Here is a 20,561-nt window from a genome sequence, read left to right on the forward strand (position 1 = left end):
TTGAATACAATTAATATTCTGTGATTAACTGAAGGAAAAAAAACCCTTGAAAATTCAAAGAACAAATTGAGAAGTTGCTTCTCTGGACAACTGATCTGCTTGTATGCACATTTTCTTGTCCTACAACTAGAACGTTTATTTATTGGGTATCCGATAATGAGCCATACCTTTTCCCCTGGCTTACGATGAGGAAAATAAGCCTTTTGAATTGTGTTCTAAAAGGGTGAATTTTACCGTCATTTGAAATTTCTGTCCCCCTCTTCTCTCTACCTGCCCACCAGGCATTTGACAAAGTGACTGGATATTGATGATATGTATGTAGTCCAGGACTGCAGTATAGGGATAGAAGTCATTACATTATACCAACTGACTAACTGACCTAAGGAAGGAAGAAAATAAGTCTCAGTACCTCAGTTTATTGTACCCACGTTAACAAATTTGAATTTTGAAATGGCATTTTTCTTATCCCCAGCATTTTCCTTCATGCAACTTTATAGAACTTAATCTTAAATCAGCTTATTTAGAGAAAAATAAAAGCACTATTAGAAAATGTGACTTTGGGCCAGACTCAGTGGCCTAGTGGTTAAGTTCGGTGTGCTCTGCTTTGGCAGCCCCCAGTGGTTCCAGGTGCTGACCTACACCACTCGTCTCTCAGTGGCCATGCTGTGGCAGCATCTCACATACGAAAAGAGGAATGTTGGCAACAGATGTTAGCTCAGGGCGAATCTTCCTCAGCCAAAAAGAAAAAAGAAAATGTGACTTTCCTTTAAGCAAGCTGATTTAACCCTGTGGCAGAGTCCTAATCCTGGGTGTAAGACAGATGCCTTAAAGGTCATACTGATACTGAACCTCTTAATCTCAAACTCGGGTGTCTGATGCTCAGTAAGCCAATCACAGAGACGTCAGTACCTGGAGATGGAGAAAGGTGTATTCAAATTGGCTGAAAGGAAAGGGTGGGAGGATAGGTTCTCTCAAATCCACTTTAACAAGAGAAGAAAGCAGGAGGTTTTATAGAGCTAAGGGGCTTGGCAGGAGGAGTTTTGGCGTTTAAAGAAACAAAGGGGTAACCCCTGTTTCTTTCACTCCAGATAAGCCCTTGGGCAGTCTGACTTCTGGGGATCCATAGCAGCTGGGGGCTGGTTATCTGATGATGGTAACTTCCTTAAAGGCATTTTTTCTCTTCTGCAAAGCAAGTTCATAAATCCTTGTTAGCCTTGAGTCACCCTTCAGGTTAAACAGGAAAACAGCAAATTAATAAGATTAACTTCTTTTCATCTATGTTTGTGTCAGGAGCAAGATGAAAGGTAATCATTTTCTTATTGAATATTTACAGTAGTAATTAAATGCTTATTAGATTATTGAAGCCCCAGGTGCCTGGCTTCAATAATTCTTTCTTTTAGTTTTTTTTTTCAATATTTTAATTTTTTTGAAAGGGTAAGACATACCCATAGTGAAAAAATTGTTCCACCCCTGACTCCTGTGCATACATGAACATTTATGAGTATATACACTTCTTCCCATTTCTTTACACAAATAGGAATGCAGTATATCCATGGTTCAGTACCTTCCTCTTTTCACTATCTTCTGTCAGTTCTTTCAAGAGAAGGTGTCTGAAAGTGTTCTGAAAGTGTCACAAATTCCCATAAAAAGTTTAATTTGAACTCAACAGATTTGAAAATAATACATAAATGGTGAAGCTATATTTTTATGAGGGTAAATTATAGCATAATTATATACATTATAATTATACAATTAAAATTTGAGATTGGAAGACTGATCCAATACTGTGTTTTCCCTGATGCTAAAAGGAGAAGTGGCTAATAGAAATCATTTTATTCATCCATTCTTACTCCATTCCAAGAAACACAGGCTAACTTTCACTAGTCAAAAGTTATGATTGATAGAGTTCTTGTTACTGATACATATAGCTGCAAAGATTAGTGTGTGAAGACTAGTTTCTTGTGATTACCTTCACTTTGGTTAATAACATTGGCAGTTAACAGCATAGATCATTAATATACCTCTATCTTTTTTTACTTAAAGTCAGCATAATACTGTAGTTTTGAGTGATAGCACTCAGAAATTTTTGTAGTACCAGGTGATACCTCTTCAGGTTAATATGCTACTGCCTCATATATTCAAAATTTAATAATTTCCATTTGCTTTTTATTTAAGGGACCAATCTATTTTTTTGTTTCTTTAGAAATTTTTTCTAATTTTTACTTTTTCCCAGTTTTATTGAGATGTAATTGGCATATAACATTGTACTAGTTCAAGGTGTACAACATAACGACTTGATACATGTATATATTGCCAAATGATTACCACAGTGTTTACTTAACATCCGTCTCCTCACATAGTTCCAAATTTTTTTCCTTGTGCTGAGATGTATTCAGCACAAGATCTATTCTCATAGCAACTTTCAAATATACAATATAGTATTGTTAATTATAGTCACCATGCTATCCATTATATCCCCTGAACTTGTTTATCTCAAAAACTGGAAGTTTTTACCTTTTTGATCACCTTCATCCATTTCCTTCACCCCCTTCCTCCCCCCCACCTCTGACAGCCACCAATCTGTTCTCTTTCTATGAATTCAGTATTTTAGTTTCCACATATAATTGAGATCATACAATATTTGTCTTTGTCTGACTTATTTCACTTAGTATAACGCCCTCAATGTCCATGTATGTTGTCACAAATGGCAGATTTCCTTCCTTTTTTATGGCTGAATAATTTCCCAATATCTGTGTATCTATATATCTCATTTTCTTTATCCATTTATCCATCGATGAGCACTTACACTTAGGTGGTTGTAAATAATGCTGCAGTGAACATGCAGGTGCAGATATCTTTTTGAGATAGTGATTTCATTTCTTTTGGATATATAGCCAGAAGTAGAATTGCTGGATATGGTAGTTCTATTTTTAATTTTTTTTATTGAGTTCATAATAGTTTACATCATTGTGAAATTTCAGTTGTACATTATTTCTTGTCTGTCACCACATAAGTGCTCCCCTTCACCCTGTCCCCACCCCACTCCCGCCTTCCCCTGGTAACCACTGAACTGTTTTCTTTGTCTGTGTGTTTGTTTATATTCCACACGAATGAAATCATATGGTGTTTGTCTTTCTCAGTCTTGTTTATTTTGCTTAACATCATTCCTTCCAGGTCCATCCATGTTGTTGCAAATGGGATGATTTTGTCTTTTTTAATGGCTGAGTGGTATTCCATTGTATATATATACTATTTTTAATTTTTTGAGGAACTTCTATACTGTTTTCCATGGTGGCTGCACCAATTTACATTCCAACCAACAGTTCTATATGTTTCTTTTAATTTAAAACATTTATTGTAATTTATAATGATTACATTATGTGTTATATATTCAATCATGCATTGTTTAACAATGGGGATACATTTTGATAAATGTATCATTAGGTGATTTCATTGTTGTGTGAATATCATAGTGCGTACTTACACAAATGTAGATGATATAGCCTACTACACGCCTGGGGTATATGGTACTAATGTTATGAGACCACTGTCATATATTCAGTCTGTCATTGACTGAAACATTGTTATGCAGCATATGACTGTATTTATACTACATAACATAGTATATATATGATACAGTTATATCATTTAATGTAAGATATAATTGATGTTACTGTAACAGCAATCAAAAAATTAGTTGTTTTTAAAAATGTTTTGTCCTTTTTTGCTTTTAGAAATAAGATCTTTTTTTCTCTTTTTAAAGATTTTTTATTTTTCCTTTTTCTCCCTAAAGCCCCCGGTACATAGTTATATATATTTTTTAGTTGTGGGTCCTTCTAGTTGTGGCATGTGGGATGCCGCCTCATCATGGCTTGATGAGTTGTGCCATGTCCACACCCAGGATCTGAACTGACAAAACCCTGGGCCACTGAAATGGAGCACGCGAACTTAACCACTCAGCCATGGGGCCCACCCCAAAAAATTAGTTTGAAGAAAAGAAATTCAATCAAAGAACCTGTGTAAAACCTATCACGGTTTAGCTCCAAAAGAACTCAAGCATATGGACCCCTTTCTTTTCCCTGCACTCCCATTTTTAATTTGAAATGAACAATGAATAGTATAAAGCACAGTAAGTTAGTCTTGGGCCGGCCGGGTGGCGCAGCAGTTAAGTTCGCACATTCCACTTCGGTGGCCCAGGGTTCAGTGGTTCGGATCCCGGGTGTGGACATGGCACCACTTGGCAAGCCATGCTGTGGCAGGCGTCCCTCATATAAAGTGGAAGAAGATGGGCACAGATGTTAGCTCAGGGCCAGTCTTCCTCAGCAAAAAGAGGAGGATTGGCAGCAGATTGGCAGGACTAATCTTCCTAAAAAAATAAATAAATAAGTTAGTCTCATAAGTTCTATTAGCATCTTCAACATTTCTATGAAGAAGTAGAAGAAACTTTTTTTTTTTATAATATTAGAGAATCACATTTTGGTGTCATATCCATAAGTGCTTTTAAATAATCAAGGCTTTGTGAAATAAACTTATCTGCTCTCGTAAATAATATTTCTAACCCTTAGACTCAGAAATAGAGCCTTTAAGGAAGGATTTTAAGTTGCAAATTAAATATGTTAGGTAGTTAACATATTTTTTCCTTTCTTTCAAACTAAACGATTTATTAAAATCCTGGCTGGCTCTTTTGCAGAAATTGACAAACTGATCCTAAAATTTATATGAAAATGCAAAAGACCTAGAACAGTCAAAATTACTTCTTTCTATAAAAGAAGAACAAAGTTAGAGGACTAACACTACCCAATTTTAAAACTATAACCAAAAAATTTTTTTTTAAAATAAAACTATAACCATTTGTACAAAAGGTAAATAATCAAGACAGTGTGGTGTTGGTATAAAGATAGACAAGTAGATGAATGAAACAGAATTGAGTGTCCAGAAATAAACCCTTACATTACGGCCAATTGATTTTTCAACAAAGATGCCAAGGCAATTCTGTGGGGAAAGGACAACCTTTTCAGCCAATGGTACTGGAACAATTCTATATTTATATGCAAAAAAATGAACTTGGATCCATATCTCTCACTACAAACAGAAATTAATTCTAAATGAATCAAAGACCTAAATGTAAAACCTAAAACTAGAAGAAAACAAAACATAGAAGAAAATCTTCATGATCTTATCTATCTTTCATAGATAGCAACCTCAAAAGCACAATCCATAAAAGAAAAAAATATCTTAAGTTTGACTTCATAAAAATTAAAAACTTTTGCTCTTCAAAAGACACCATTATGAAAGTGAAAAGAGAGGATATAGACCAAGAGAATATATTTGCAAATTATCTATCTGATAAAGGACTTGCATCCAGAATATAAAGAACTCTTACAACTCAACAATAAAAAGTTAAGTAATCCAATTTAAAAATAGATAAAATATTTGAAAAGACATTTCATCAAAAAATATATATTATCGGATCATAAGCACACGAAAAGATGTTCGACATCATCAGTATTTAGGGAAATACAAAACCACAGTGAGATACCACTATACGCCCACTAGAATGACTGTAATAAAAAAGACAGACAATACCAAGTGTTGACAAGGATGTGGAGAAATTGGAACCCTTATATATTGCTGGTAGGAATGTAAAATCTTTCAGCCACTTTGGGAAACAGTTTCACAGTTTCTTAAAAGGTTAAAGATACACTTACCATTCAACCCAGTAATTCCACTTTAGGTTTCTGTCGATGAGAAATGAAAATGTATGTTCATCCAAAGACTAGTACAGGAATGTTCATGGCAGGATTATTCATAATAGCCCCAAACTGGAAGCAATCCAGATGTCCATCAATTAGTGAATGCATAAACCAAATGTGATATATCCATATAATGGAAGACTGTGCAGCAATAAAAAGGCATGAACTTCTGTTGCATACTACACATGGATGAATCTCAAACACGTTATTATTAAGTGAAAGAAGCCAAACAAAAAAGACTACATAATATATGATTCAATTTATATGAGATTGCAAACCTACAGGGACCAAAAGCAAAGCAGTGGTTCCCAGGGGCTGGAGGTGGGAGTGGGGATTGACTCCATATGAGCCCAAGGGAACATTTGGCAGTGATGGAAATGTTTTAGAACTGGATCTTGGTAATCGTTGCACAACTCTATAAATTTATGAAAAAATCGTTGAATTGTATACTTTAAAATGGTGAATTTTACAGTATGTAAATCATACCTACATAAACCTGTTAAAAAAAGATACACATTGGGGCCAGCCCTGGGGCCAAGTGGTTAAAGTTCCACACACTCTGCTTTGGTGGCCCCAGGGTTTGCAGGTTTGGATCCTGGGTGTGGACCTACTGCACTCATCAGCCATGCTGTAGAGGCATCCTATGTACAAAGCAGAGGAAGATTGGCACAGATGTTAGCTCAGGGCTAAGCTTCCTCAAGCAAAAAAAGAGGAGGATTGGCAACAGATGTTAGCTCAGGGCAAATCTTCCTCACTCACACCCACAAAAGATAACATTATATTAGTCAGGGTTTAATGAGGGAAGCAGAAATAGTAGGTTATATATATTCCCTATATATCATATGTATGTGTGTATATATATGTGGATTCATTACAGGGAATTGGCTTAGGCAGTGGTGGGGGCTGGTTAAGCAAGTCCAAGGTCTGTAGGACAGGCTATCAGGAACAGAAGATCCAGAAAGGGGACAGCAATTGTAGACCTAGCTGAACTGGGGCTCAGGGCATGTCTAAACCTTCTTTTTAAAAGGACTTTCACTGATTGAGCCAGGCCCACCCAGATAATCTCCCTAGATTAACAGTAGTTTACTAGAGACTTGAATTACATTTGCAAAATCTCTTCACAGCAGCACTAGATTAGTGTTCGATTGAATAACTGGTAGAAGGTGTGTGTATGATGTAAAGGACTGCTGTCCTCCCTTCAGTCCTTGTAGTTTAGCCTAACCAAATTGACATATCAAAAAACCATTACATACTTACGCAGGTATTTTGTTTTCTACAGAAAGAGCATTTGGATTTGAAAGCTATGATGATGTTTAATTTGTTCATTCAGTCAAATGATGTTTTTGGAGGACCTACTGTGTGCCAGATACAATAGTCTGGGCTGTACTCTCATTAAAAAAATTTTTTTTACATGGTGACTGGCACATACAAGAGGCTCAAATATTTGTTAAATGAATATGCCATCAATACACCACCAGGATTTATTCATCCTCCAATTTCATTTATGCACATAGTATTTGTATAGGCTATTATCATTTAGACGGAGTATCCATTGTGCAGCCTCAAATAGCAAAGTTTCACGTTTCTCTTTCCAAGAATACTCACAAAATTTACACACCTTAAACCTTTTTTGCCAAGGGATTGCTAAAGGAAAAGTGCTCTATAAACAAACACCACACGTAGAAACAAAATAAATTAGATTGTTGATTAGTTACAATATTTACAGGGAAGTACTATGGGGACGCTTGAAGACTTGATCCTCCTTTGAAAGCGAGTGTTTACATAAATCTATTTTCCAACACATCCAAATTTCCGGTCTTGCGGTTTCCCACAATTTGAAGATTCTGATTCCGTGGACCCCTTCCGAGGATAGGCAGTTAGGTAAACAAAAGCTCATTTACCCACCCTCCACTTACTTGAGCAATGAATTATTGTTGACAGGTAATCCTAATCTGTCGCAGCCCAGCAACTGCCTCTCCAGGCAACCTTCACGCAGTCTCTCCAGCTGCGATCGCGACCGTTCCCATGGCAACAACTTTGTTTCTTCGCTACAGGCGACCGCCGGGCTCGGCCGGGAGCCGCTGGGGTTTCTGAGGTTTCACTTCGTTTTCTGTCTTCCTTTCGCCAGAGAAGAAGCTCATTGAACGTTTTCCTCTTATCTGTGCAGCCGGGAAGAGGTGAAAAACAGCCACACAGGTACTTCCTTGTCCTCAGCTTTTCTTTTCACCCCTCTTCCAGGGCAGGAGATGGTGACTTCGGTGCCAGCGGAAATACTCTTTTTTCAGGCCAGGAATCTCCAAATTTTGTGGGCATCCACGACAAATGCGGTTGGTATCACAGCTGATTGTTCAGCATTTACATGACATTTGAGATTTCCTATGCGTTAAGAATGCCTATTTTTGCTTCATCGTAGTATCACTTTCTAGGAAGGTGGTAAGACTAAGATATGATACTGATGTTTAAAAATATTAATGATGTTAAATATCAGCTTTTTTTGGGAGAGGGATTGTACCTCAACAACTGGATTTTGTTGTTGTTGTGATTTGCATTTTAGGGAAAAATTTGAACCCAGAATTTGAGAACTGTAAGGCTATTTAGAGAGCATCGAATCCCGTTCCTTAGTTTCATCCATGAGGAAACTGAAGCCCTAATCAGGAAGTGACTGGCTTCATTTCTTCATAGCAAGTAGGTGGTAGAGCTCTGATGGAATCCTCCCCACTCATCTCAACTGCCATTCTTTAGACTAATACCATACTTGAGAGGAAAACCTAAAAAGGCCTAGAATTTTTGGCATTGATATGTAAGAGATGTTATGTATATATCGATGCCAGCTTTTCCAATAATGACTTTAAGGACTTTTTCTCCTCAGAGTATATTTTAATCTTCAGGGGACCAAGATGTCGGATTCAAACAAAGCTGCCATTGCAGCAGAAAAGGAGGCTCTGAACTTGAAGTTACCTCCCATTGTCCGTCCCCCTGAAGACATAGGTGTTGACACACCAACACAAAGTAAACTGCTGAATTACAGAAGATCCAAGGAGCAGCAGAAGACAATTAATCAGTTAGTGTAAGTAGCATAGTAGTAAATAATTCTCATTTGGAATTCAAGTGAAATGATTAGTGTTCAGGGCAAAATACCGCTTTCAAGTTCAATTAGGGACACAACTGAAAAAGTAATCATAATGGCTGTGAATGTTACATAGTGCTTATGCTAATCAGTGCTTACTCTAAGCATTGTTTTTATCGCTTCACCTGTACTTCTCACAACAACACTATAAGATGGGAACTATTGTTTTCTCTATTTTGCAGATGAGTAAATTGAGGTGCAGAGAAGTTAAGTAACTTGCCCAAGGTACATAGCTGGGGTTTAGACCCTGACAGTCTAGTTCTAGAGTTCATATCTTTTTTTTTGGAGGAAGATCAGCCCTGAGCTAACATCTACTGCCAATCCTCCTCTTTTTGCTGAGGAAGACTGGCCCTGAGCTAACATCGGTGCCTGTCTTCCTCTACTTTATATGTGGGACGCCTGCCTCAGCATGGCTTGATGAGCGGTGCCATGTCCGCACCCAGGATCCGAACTGATGGACCCCGGGCTGCTGAAGTGGAACATGCGAACTTAACCACTGCACTATCAGGCCGGCCCCTCTTTTGTTTTTTTAAAGATTGGGCCTTGAGCTAACATCTGTTGTCAATCTTCTTTTTTTTGTTTTTTTTTCTGCTTTTTCTCCCCAAATTCCCCCAGTACATAGTTGCTTATTCTAGTTGTAGGTCCTTCTGGTTGTGGCATGTGGGATGCCACCTCAGCGTGGCCTGATGAGTGGTGCCATGTCTGCCTCCAGGATCCGGACCTGCAAAACCCTGGGCCTCTGAAGTGGAGCACGCGAACTTAACCACTTGGCCGTGGGGACAGACCCTAGAGTTCACATCTTTAAGCACCACACTATTCCTCCTCTCAATGTGTTATAACCATACTGGTCCCTGAAAGTAAAACCAAGTAATTGGGCCTCCACAAACAGCATTGCATTTGAACAAATTCTTAATAAAATATCGTGAAACTCTTGTACTTAAAATTTTTTCTATACAAAAGAAAATATAGTCCAACATCTTGCCCTTCCCCCCTTCAATTTGATGGAAATTAAAGCTAATTTAGGTACCAGTTACCAAAAGCTGTGATAAGGATGGTTTGGTTCAATTCGGCAATTACTGAGAATTTCCTAGGTAGTTGACGTGGGTAGGCTCTGGACATAAATAAGGAGAAAAAGACATTGATCTCATCTGTAAGATGCCAACCTAGCATTGAATTATAAAATGGGGAATTTCTCTATGGTGGATTTCTGCTTCTCTTTCTGCATTCTCTTTCCCTTCTTGGCCTGCCTTACTTATACATATTTTTACAACAGACTGTGTTTTACTGTCTGTTCCATTGTTGATGATCATATTGTTGCTAGTTTAATAATTTAAATTTGTGCTGATTTTACTTTACTTACAAATAAATGGGTCTGTTAATCATATAACATTTTTTCTTTTTTTTTTAGATTTCTTTTTAATTTTTCCTTTTTCTCCCCAGAGCCCCCCAGTACATAGTTTTATTTGTTTAGTTGTGGGTCCTTCCAGTTGTGGCATGTGGGACGCCACCTCAGCATGGGCTGACAAACAGTGCCATGTCCATGCCCAGGATCCAAACCAGCAAAACCCTGCACCGCCAAAGCGGAGCACGCGAACTTAACCACTTGGCAATGGGGCTGGTCCCCTCTTTTTTTTCTTGTGAGGAAGATTTGCCTGAGCTAACATTCGTTGCCAATTCTCCTCTTTTTTTGCTTGAGGAAGATTAGCCCTGAGCTAACATCTGTGCCAGTCTTCGTCTACTTTATACGTGGGATGCCTTCACAGCGTGGCGGAGGAGTGGAGTAGATCTGCACCCGGAATCTGAATCTGCAAACCCAAATCACCGAAGTGGAGAGTGTGGAACCTTAGCCACTTCAGCCTCGGGGCTGGCCCCAATCATATAACTTTTTTAGATTTATATTTTTATTAGTCTGTCAATCATCTAATCATATTTAAAACCAAATTTATAAGATATGTTAACTAATGTCATTATATGTATTATTGGAGATCTTTATCCTCTCCATTTCTAAGACTCTACTCAATGTTTCAGTAGACTTAGAGAATAGAGAAGGGAGTTCCCTAGGAGTTACATATTGTTCTTACTCCAAAACCTTCCCTTATCTCACATTGCCATGTTGAACTACTTGCAGTTCTGTGAATATATTTTTCACAGTTTAGTGAAAAATAAATTTCACAATTGCTCTCTGCAATTTCCTTCACTGAAAAATATTTGTCTGCCTGCATATCTATACTAGTTCTCCCATGCTTAGTTTATGGATCACTTCTTCTGAAAAGCCTGCTCCTAATCTCCTTCCTGCAGCTTTAACTCTTTCTACGTATTTCTCTCACATCAGTCAATTTATCAGATATTAAGTACCTACTGTTACACAGACACGTCTTACTGGGGAGACCATAGAGAACACAATAGAAAGCACTGTGTCTTTAAGAAGCTTATGTTGGGCCGGCCGGTGGCCCAGTGGTTAAGTTAGGGCACTCCGCTTTGGGGCTCAGGTTTCACTGGTTCAGATCCTGAGCTAGGACCTAGCACCGCTCATCAAGCCACGCTGAAGTGGTGTCCCACATAGCAGAACTAGAAGGACCTACAACTAGAATGTACAACTATGTACTGGGGGGTTTGGGGAGAAGAAGAAGCAGAAAAGATTGGCAACAGATGTTAGCTCAGGTGCCAATATTAAAAAAAAAGCTTATATTCTAGTGGGAGGAGACAGACAGTAAACATGTTTAAAAAAAAAAAGAGTATGTTAACCTTTTAAATGATGATGGGTACTATGAAGAAATAAGATAGTGGGATAGAGAGTGACAGGGAAGATGTTCCTAGGAACATTGCAGGAAAGGCCTGTGGAGTTGATGTTTAGGTAGAGATCTAAAGAATAAGAAGCACATCGCTTAAATAAACATGGGAGCAGCACTCTAGCAAAGAGAATAGCAAGCATGAAAGCTTTCAAATCTGAATGCTTTTAGTGTGCTCTAGGAATTGATGAAGGCCCATGTCACTGGAGTATCAGGAGCCTGGGGAAGAGTGGGATCAGGTGAAGGTGGAGAGAAAGGTGGGGGGATTGTGAAAGGCTTTGTAGGCCATGATAAGGAATTCAGATTCTATTTTAAGTGCAATGGAAGCCACTGAAATGTTTTAAACTGGGAAATGACGTGAAATCCAACTTACGTTTAAAACCCATCACTCTGGCTATTAGAAATAGACTGAGGAGGAGGGGAAGAGGACAAGAATAGAAGGAAGCAAGGAGACCAGGCAGGATGCTTTGGAAGTAGCATCGGTGGTTGGAGACAGACTGGGGACAGTGGAGGAGGAGAGAAATAGATTTAAAGGGATGTGTTTTGGATCCAGAGTCGATGGGACTTTCTGTTGGATTGGCTTTGGTAACCAGGTAGATGACAGTGTCTGTATTTATAGAGAATTGAAAGTCCAGGAGATGAGAGGAATAAAAAGCAGTAATTCTCTTTCGGAGTTGAGGTGGCTATGTGACATTTAAGGGGAAATATGTTAAGTAGGCAGTTGGACTTAGAAGACGTCTAGGCTAAAGATACAAATTTAGGGGTCAGCAGAATGTAGATGATTTTTAAAGCTATGGGGAATAGTTGAAATCACCTAGGGAGAGAGAAAAAAAATTGAGAGGAGGCAGAACGAAGAGCAGAAGAGCAGGATGTCTTAAGCAGAGAGAACAGAACATGTTGTAACACAATATGTTGTCATTTATTTTCTTAGTTGTCGTTCTTTTCTACTTTGACATGCTTAAGGGCAGAGATCTCAACACAAAGCACATTCTGGCATGTTATTCTTGGTGAGTGAATGAGCGAATGAAAGAATCTTTTTAAGGAGGAACTTTATCTCTTATTGTGTTTCATACAGATCTGCAAGTAGTACCTCTCTCATTTGGGTGCTTAATAAAAAATACTGCCTCAAAATTACCTGAAGCAGAGTGCTGTATTAATACTGAGATTAGAATTGTCATATGTTTTGTTTGAGAAAAATGCCTCTGGAAATAAAGGTTTTTATACCAGAAACACGTTTTTCTGGGTGGCCATGGATTTTGTGATTCTCTGTCCCTTGCTACCTCTACATGTTAGGCAATAGGAGTGTGGACTTGCCTGTTTCCAAGGCAGAGTGAGGTCTGTGGATAGTGAGACTTCCAGGGGTAAGGTAGGATGTAAGGAGTCGTGGGCAGAATTGGATCTCCTCCTGGAATCAGTTCCTGGGAACACTCGGCTGAGCCAAAATCATTGTCTAGCTTTCCAGAGTCCCAGGAATGAGCCACTTCTTCCATGGTCACTACCTCCCTCTTGATTCAAACTAGCCTTTCTCTTCTTATGGCACATAGCCTCTCACACAGTCCTTTGAAATTATTTAGTTTTTGTGTGTTTATTTATTCTTGATATTTAACATGCAAAGCAAAAACAGAGTGCGAAAAGGCTCACTCTTATGTTCTTCTCGGTTCTTTTTATTTATAGCCATGCTCCAGAAAATTGTTGCTGTATTCGAGGTGGCATTTATATAAAAAGAGCTCAAGAAAGTCAGACATATTTATATTGGGATAACTGCAGTGCAAGCCAACTGGTGCCAACTAGCATACCAAAGTATAAGGCAAATTCCTTGAAAGTATCCATCACTGAGAGCTGGGTTGTTGATGGAGATAATGACGCGTGAAGGGAAGTCTGGCCTGGGCCTTGATGATTAACAAAAAAAAAGAGAGGAAGGAGGATATTCCAGGCACAGTTTTTACTTTATGTGAAAAACTCTTTGGAATTTTAATTTAGTTGGGCTCAGAAAGATTCAGCAGGAAAATGTGGCTACTCAAACAAAGCGAATTCAGTTTTAGGCTGCTTTAATAAATGTAGAATGTCTAGAATAGGGGAGAGAAAATTTTCACTCTGCACTGGTCAAACAACTCTGGAATTCTGGGATCACACTTTAAGAGGGGCATTGATAAACCATAGTAGCTAGAAAGAAGAGTGAGGAATTTTAAAACTACTTCATTTGAAAGAATCTAATTCACTTAATGAGTGAGAGTATAGACTCTGGCATCAGACAGGCATGAATTCGTATCCCATCTCTGCAGCTTATTAGCCATGTGAATTTGGCAAGTCAAGTAACTTTACTTATCTTCACCTTCCTATATCTATAAGATGGAGATAAGAATAGTGCTTACCTCTTAGGATTTTTGTGAGAGTTAAATGAGGTCCATGCATATAAAATTCTTAAGCCAATGCCTAGAACATAATAAGGTCATCATAAATGCTAACTTATTGAGGGGAATAGTTGAAGGAACTGGATAGGTATCATTAAGTTTTGGAAGGGTAACATAGAAGAGGAGTATGACTTTTTGTATATAGCTCCAGGGAATGGAAGTTACAAGGATACAACTCAGTATAAGGAATTTGTTTCTAAGGATATGAATTAGCTGACAGTAAATTGGGATACCTCAGAAAATGATGAATGCCATCCCCCCTCACCCTCACCTGTCCCAGGGTACAACTTGATATTTTTGAGAGTATTCATGCATCAATTAAGGTACTGAACTAGACATGTGAGTTTTTTTCCAAATCCACTATTCTGATCATTCATTCCACAGATATTTATTGACCTTGATGGATGCTATCTATGCAGTGTGGATAGAGCAGTGTGCAAAACAGACATGGTCATTAACTTTATGGAGAGTACCAGTCTCTGCTTTTATTATTCCAGTGGCCATCTTTTCCCTGAAATTTCTTTTGCTTCTCCTCTTACCTTTCTGACCAAATCTCCTTTGCCTCCTTCAACTTTTCTTCATTCCTGTCATGCTTTGCATCCTCCAATCTTCTTTCTCAGGTCTCTTTTCTTTTTCTTAGGTACTCTCTCCTTTGGTCATTTCTTCCAGTGTATTTAGCCTTTACCAACTTGTAGATTTGTCTTCCTAAAAATGTTCCTGTGCTCAGAAACTCTCAGTCACTCCCCATTGTCTATTGAATAAAAAAGCTTGCTATTTGAGGCTCTTAGCTGGGTATTCCAGTCCACTTCTCCAAACTTATCTCCATCTGGTCCCGTAGACTCTGGGAAACTGGACAACTCCCTACTCCTTGTCTTTTCCTTTGATCATTCCCTTGCTTTCTTGTTTCCCAGGGTCTTTATTTTTTCAGATCCATCTACCCAGGAAAACCACATCTCAATCTGAAATTCTCTTCTTCATTTAAAGCTCATTGCAAATGCTAACTTGTTCACGCAGCCTTCATAGATACCTCCAGGTGGGAGTGAATTTGTCCCTCCTCTGAACCATCAGGATCCATACCTTTCATATGGCACTCTGTTTTTTATCTTCTCACTCTTTTAGTTTATAAATTCCTTGAGATTTGTTGCTGCTGTATTTTAATAAAACCTAACCGAGTATCTTGCATAATATAAGCATTCAATAAATATTTGGTGACAGATGAATGGATTATGTGATGGTATAACTTTACTTAAAGAGGAAATTATATTTTATGGATGATAAATTCCTACATTCAGAACTGTTTATTGAGCACCTACTATGTGCTAGGTACTGTTCTGGGCATTGGGGATAAGGTAATGAATAAAACAGTCTACAACATGTAATATATCAAATGGTGGTAAATGCTATGAAACAGGCTAAGTGAAGGTAAAAGGGATGGATAGTGAAGGAAGTGCTGCCTAATATAAGTGGTAAGGGAAGGCTTTTCTGATAAGGTGGCATTTGAACAGAGATAATACATAGAACGGCCCACTATACGTCAGGATTAATTTTAAAATTGTCAAGTTATAATTGACAAAATTTGATTTTTATTTTTAGTCTCATCCTTTTAAATTACACATGAATAACTTGAAAATTAAGGTCTCCTTGATAATGGCTATTGGGATTTGTTTCTCAGAAAATTCAGAAAGAAAGAATTCTTGAATATCTCTTCTTTAAGTATAGTTGAAAAAGTGTTAAAATTATAATGTTTTAATAATATATCCTAATGTTATATTCAAGAGTCATACAGTTTTATAACTATAAATTTCAGAATTGATGGAGCCAAAAGAAATATAGACAGAACACTGAGTAAAAGAATACCTTCATCACCAGAGCCAGATTATCCTCCAACTGTAAGTTTATATTTTCTCTTTAAAAACTTTATCCTTATGATATTTCAATTCTTAATAATTTTGAGTCAATCTCAATATAATTCTTATTTTAAAAAGAATAATACATATATTTTATATTTTTACATATATTTACATATATTTTTTATATTTTTAATTAAAAAAATTTAAATTACTTAAAAATTTCCATTTAATCATTTCTCATTTGTTTGCTTTTGACAGATGACCAGTGAAATTAAAAAGAAAGGAGTGAGTTCAATTTTTTATATTTCTTGTTTTGAAATTTCAAAGAAATTATTACAAAGTAGGTTCTTCTAAGAATACCTGCTAAGTCTCATTCTAGAAAGGAATGACATTTAAAAACTGAGGTTTTTATTTTCTCTGCCCAAAGGAACAAGCATGTCATGGATGACAATATGGGTTTTAAGAGTTATATTTTTGTTACCATTCCTTATTTGAGGATTAGTTATAAATATTTTAGTTCTTACTCCTAACAAATGGAAAAAAATGTTCAAAGTGGCAGTTATAAAGGAAATGCATCTCCCTTTTTATTGTCCTAATATTGATATAATGATAATTACTTATTGAGAATCGATTGTGTGCTAGCCACATGCTAGATGCTTTAAAAAGAAAAAAGACTGCATGGGTGACAACATGGGACTGTTGTCATATGATTGGTGGAAAGATGAAAACTTAACAGCAAAGGACATGGAAACTTGTGAAGCTGATTACTTAAAAGAGGAATTTATGTAGCATGTTCTCAGATGGGGGCACAGGGTTTCCAAGTTCCTTAAAGTTTCCTTTGGGGATAGAGGGCTGAGGATACCTCCCTATGGACTGAGGATCTTTGGAAGAACCTCATTTTAGGTTCTCCAAGTTTTTTGTTTTTTTAAACTACTCTTCCTCCTCTCTCTGCCTCCCAACTTTTCTGGAAACTTTGGCTGTGAATTTGCCTCTTTACTAGGTGTAAGAATTGATACAAAATAATCCTAAAATATTTGTAAATATTTTATGTGACTGGTGAATTGCAAGACATGTTTGTGTGTATGTGTTTAGCATCCTCACTCTTCTTCCACAGTTCTTGCCTTCTAGTGTCTTGCAATCTAAAAATAGGTAGCTGAGGGGCCAGCCGGCGGTGCAGCGGTTAAGTTCGCACATTCCACTGCGGGTGGCCTGGGGTTCGCTGGTTCGGATCCTGGGTGCAGACATGGCACCACTCAGCAAGCCATGCTGTGGCAGGCATCCCACATATAAAGTAGAGGAAAATGGGCATGGATGTTAGCTCAGGGCCAGGCTTCCTCAGCAAAAAGAGGAGGATTGGCAGCAGATGTTAGCTCAGGGCTAATCTTCCTAAAAAAATAAAAAATAAATAAAAATAGGTAGCTGAGCATGAAAACAGTCATTCACTCCTGAACCCATTGCTTTTGGCATTCTGGCTTCTGGGAAGCCTTACCCTATTCCTGTGGGTTTGGATACATGACTTCTTTTTTGCTCCCAGTATACCTGTTCACCACTTTGTCATTAATGTCACCAGTGACCACTAATTTCCAAATCTAAAGGATATTTTTTCATTGCTTCTCTCAATAGACTTCCAGTTGACTTTTTAAAAACCTTTTTAGTATTAAGTAATTAGACACATGGATCAGTGGAACGGAATAGATGACCCAGAAATAGACCCACACAAGTACACCCAATTGGTTTTTGACAAAGATGCAAAAATCAATTCAATGGAGGAAGGCTAGTCTTTTCAACAAATGAGGTAGAGCAATTGGACATCCATAAAAAAACAAAACAAATCAACAACAAAAAACCCCCAAACTTCAGACTAATCCTTGCACCTTGTACAAAAATTAGCTAAAAATTTATCATAGATTTAAATGTAAAATATAAAATTATTAAAAAACTTTTAGAAGAAAACACAGGAGAAATGTATATAAAAATTTTAGAAGAAAACCAAGGGCTAGACAAAGAGTTCTTAGACATGCCACCAAAAGGCACAATCCTTAAAAGAAAAAAAACCCAATAAATTATTTCATCAAAATTAAAAACTATTGCTCAGTGAAAGATCCTAAGAGAATGAAAAGAGAAGCTACACACTGGAAGGAAATATTCACAAATCACATATCCACCAAAGGACTTGTATGTAGGATATATGAAGAACTCTCAACACTCTACAGTAAACAATAAAGACAAGCAATCCAAATATAAAATGGATAAAAGACATGAATAGACATTTTACCAGAGGACAGATGGATGGCAAATAAGCATATGAAAGATTTCAACATCATTAGTCTTTAGGGAAATGCAAATTAAAACCATGATGACTTATTACTACAGACCCATTAGAATGGCTAAAATAAAAAAATAGTGACAATTCTAGCTGGTTTTTGGCATTGCTGACCATTCATTTCCTTTTTATTCCCTTATATTTATTCTTCTGGTCTTCTAACAATTATTCCTCTGTCATCTTCATGGATTTCTCTTCCCTACCTGACTGTGGCCTGCCTTTCCTTGAATCTCCCTGGATTGTTCTCTCCTTTTCTGATTTCAACTACCTTCCATAAATTGATGACTCCCAGAGATTTTTATGCATAAATACGTCAAATTCAATTTGTCAAAAAAAAGAACTCATTAGCTTCCTTCATAAGACTCCTCTTCCTCTTTATTCTCTATTCTAGTTGTTGTTATCACCATCTATCCAGTCACTCATGCTTAAAACATCTGAGTCTTGACTTCTTTTTCTCCCTCCCTAACTAGCCATCTGCCATGCAGTTGGTCCCCAAGTGCTGTGAATATTTCTCCAATCAGTTCTCTTCTTGTCTTAGCCTTAGATCAGGCCTTCATCTCTTCCCTTGACTACAGTAGCCATCAGTGGCTTCCCATAACCTATAGAATTAAAGCTTAATGTGGCATGCAAGGCTTTCTGTAATATGACCCCTGCCTATTCTCCTCTCACCATGCTCTGTATCATACTTTGTGCTTCACCAACATAGACTTGCTTATTAATCTTTGAGAATATATGACATTTCTCACCTCGCTGCTTTTGCCTGGCATATGTCCTCACCCTCTATGCTTCCTTGTACCTGGCTGTCTCTGATTCAGCTCAGTCATCACCCCCAGGAAGACTTACCCTTTTCCTATGGGTTTAGATATATGACTTCCTTTTTGCTCCCAGAATATCTGTTCATTTTTATTATTTTACTTAGCACATTGTTTTAGGTATTCTGTTGATCCTCTTTTTTTGGTTTTTGGTGAGAAAGATTTGCTCTGAGCTAACATCTGTTGCCAATCTTCCTCTTTTTTTTTTTTCTTGAGGAAGATTAGCCCTGAGCTAACATCTGTGCTAATTTTCCTCTATTTTGTATGTGGGTTGGCACCACAGCGTGGTTTGACAAGTGGTGTAGGTCTGCCTCTGAGATCTGAACCAATGAACCCGAACCACCAAAGCAGAGCATGCCAGACCCAACCACTCCGCCATGGGGCTGGCCCCTCTGTTGATCTTTTTATGTATTAAAGTGGTCTATTTCCTAGTCTTGATGCTAGGAATTGCTTCCTAATCATCTCTGTATCTTTAGCAGCTATGGTGTTGAGTACCAGTAGTGGATACTCAATAAATGCTTGATGAATGAATAAATAGAAACACTTCAGTTTAGTACAATATAACAGATGTTGTGATAGAAGTATGAAGAGACTACAGTGAGGGCATAAAATAGGAAGTTTTCAAAAAAGACTTTGAAAGCACATAGTTTCACCCAGAATAGATGGATATCTTTTTGCTAAAGGAAGAATACATACTTCAATTCTAAGGGTCAAATATAGATAGATAGATAGATAGATAGATAGATAGATAGATATAATTGACATATAACATATATTTTTATTTTAGGAGATGAAAGAGTTAGAACACAAAAGGTGTAAGTTAAGGATGCGTAATTAGAATAATGAATTTCAAACTTCCTGTCACTATGTAGTCATGTAATAATTTTATTCATGCTTAGTTTTTTATGTATTTCAGAGCTTGACCCTGACCTACTTTATAGAAGTGCTGTAGATTTAGGGGATTGAGAAAATATCTTCCTTGTCCATAATGAATTCATTTATTCATGAGATATTTAATAAATGTTGATTTATTGATCCTGTGCTAGATACTGAAGATTGATGAACGAGATGAACATAGTTTTTGCCCTTATGGAGCTTAAACTCTAAAGGGGAAGACATACAGTAATCAAGTAAACAAATAAATAACTAAAATAATTGTGATAAGTACTATGAAGGAATTACAGGTATTTTGATAGAGAGGGACTGGTGAGGGAGTGAGGCCGCATATAATGGGTGATTGGAGACGGCATCCCTGAGGTGGTAATATTTTGAGACCTGAATAATAGGAAGGAACCAGCAGTGAGAAGATGTGGGGTTGAGAATTTCCCAACAAAAATAACAGCTAAGTTTAAAATCCCTGAAAGAGAAAAAAATTTGTTATATTCCAGGAACTGAAAGAAGACCAGCCTAACTTGAGCATACTGACTTAGCTCATGGGAGGGTATAAAATGAATTGAAGGGGGAGTCAGGGGACAGATTGTGAGGGCCTTGTAGGC

General features: G+C 37.5%; 1 protein-coding gene and 1 long non-coding RNA gene across 6 annotated transcripts in view; one reads left to right on the plus strand and one right to left on the minus strand.

Annotated features, from left to right (window-relative positions):
* DNAH12 (dynein axonemal heavy chain 12) overlaps nt 1-20,561 on the plus strand; it is a 213,963-nt gene that overhangs the window by 358 nt on the left and 193,044 nt on the right. For 2 of the 5 annotated variants that reach the window (XM_070492414.1, XM_070492413.1), the window contains exons 2-5: nt 7,992-8,080; nt 8,623-8,820; nt 15,888-15,969; nt 16,189-16,215. In XM_070492414.1, the coding sequence (XP_070348515.1) occupies nt 8,076-8,080; nt 8,623-8,820; nt 15,888-15,969; nt 16,189-16,215 (312 nt within the window). In that variant the 5' untranslated portion in view covers nt 7,992-8,075. Of the gene's footprint in view, nt 1-7,694; nt 7,950-7,991; nt 8,081-8,622; nt 8,821-15,887; nt 15,970-16,188; nt 16,216-20,561 lie in introns of those variants that run through there. The other 3 variants (XM_070492412.1, XM_070492415.1, XM_070492416.1) reach the window with 3 other exon arrangements.
* On the minus strand, nt 4,078-7,796 carry LOC139041331 (uncharacterized). The gene is made up of 3 exons (XR_011496269.1): nt 7,670-7,796; nt 5,709-5,822; nt 4,078-4,366 (listed from the first exon to the last, which is right to left on the minus strand). It is a non-coding gene; the product is annotated as an uncharacterized lncRNA (long non-coding RNA).

This window comes from Equus asinus, chromosome 21 (genome assembly GCF_041296235.1).
Source record: "Equus asinus isolate D_3611 breed Donkey chromosome 21, EquAss-T2T_v2, whole genome shotgun sequence".
Lineage (NCBI taxonomy): Eukaryota > Metazoa > Chordata > Mammalia > Perissodactyla > Equidae > Equus > Equus asinus.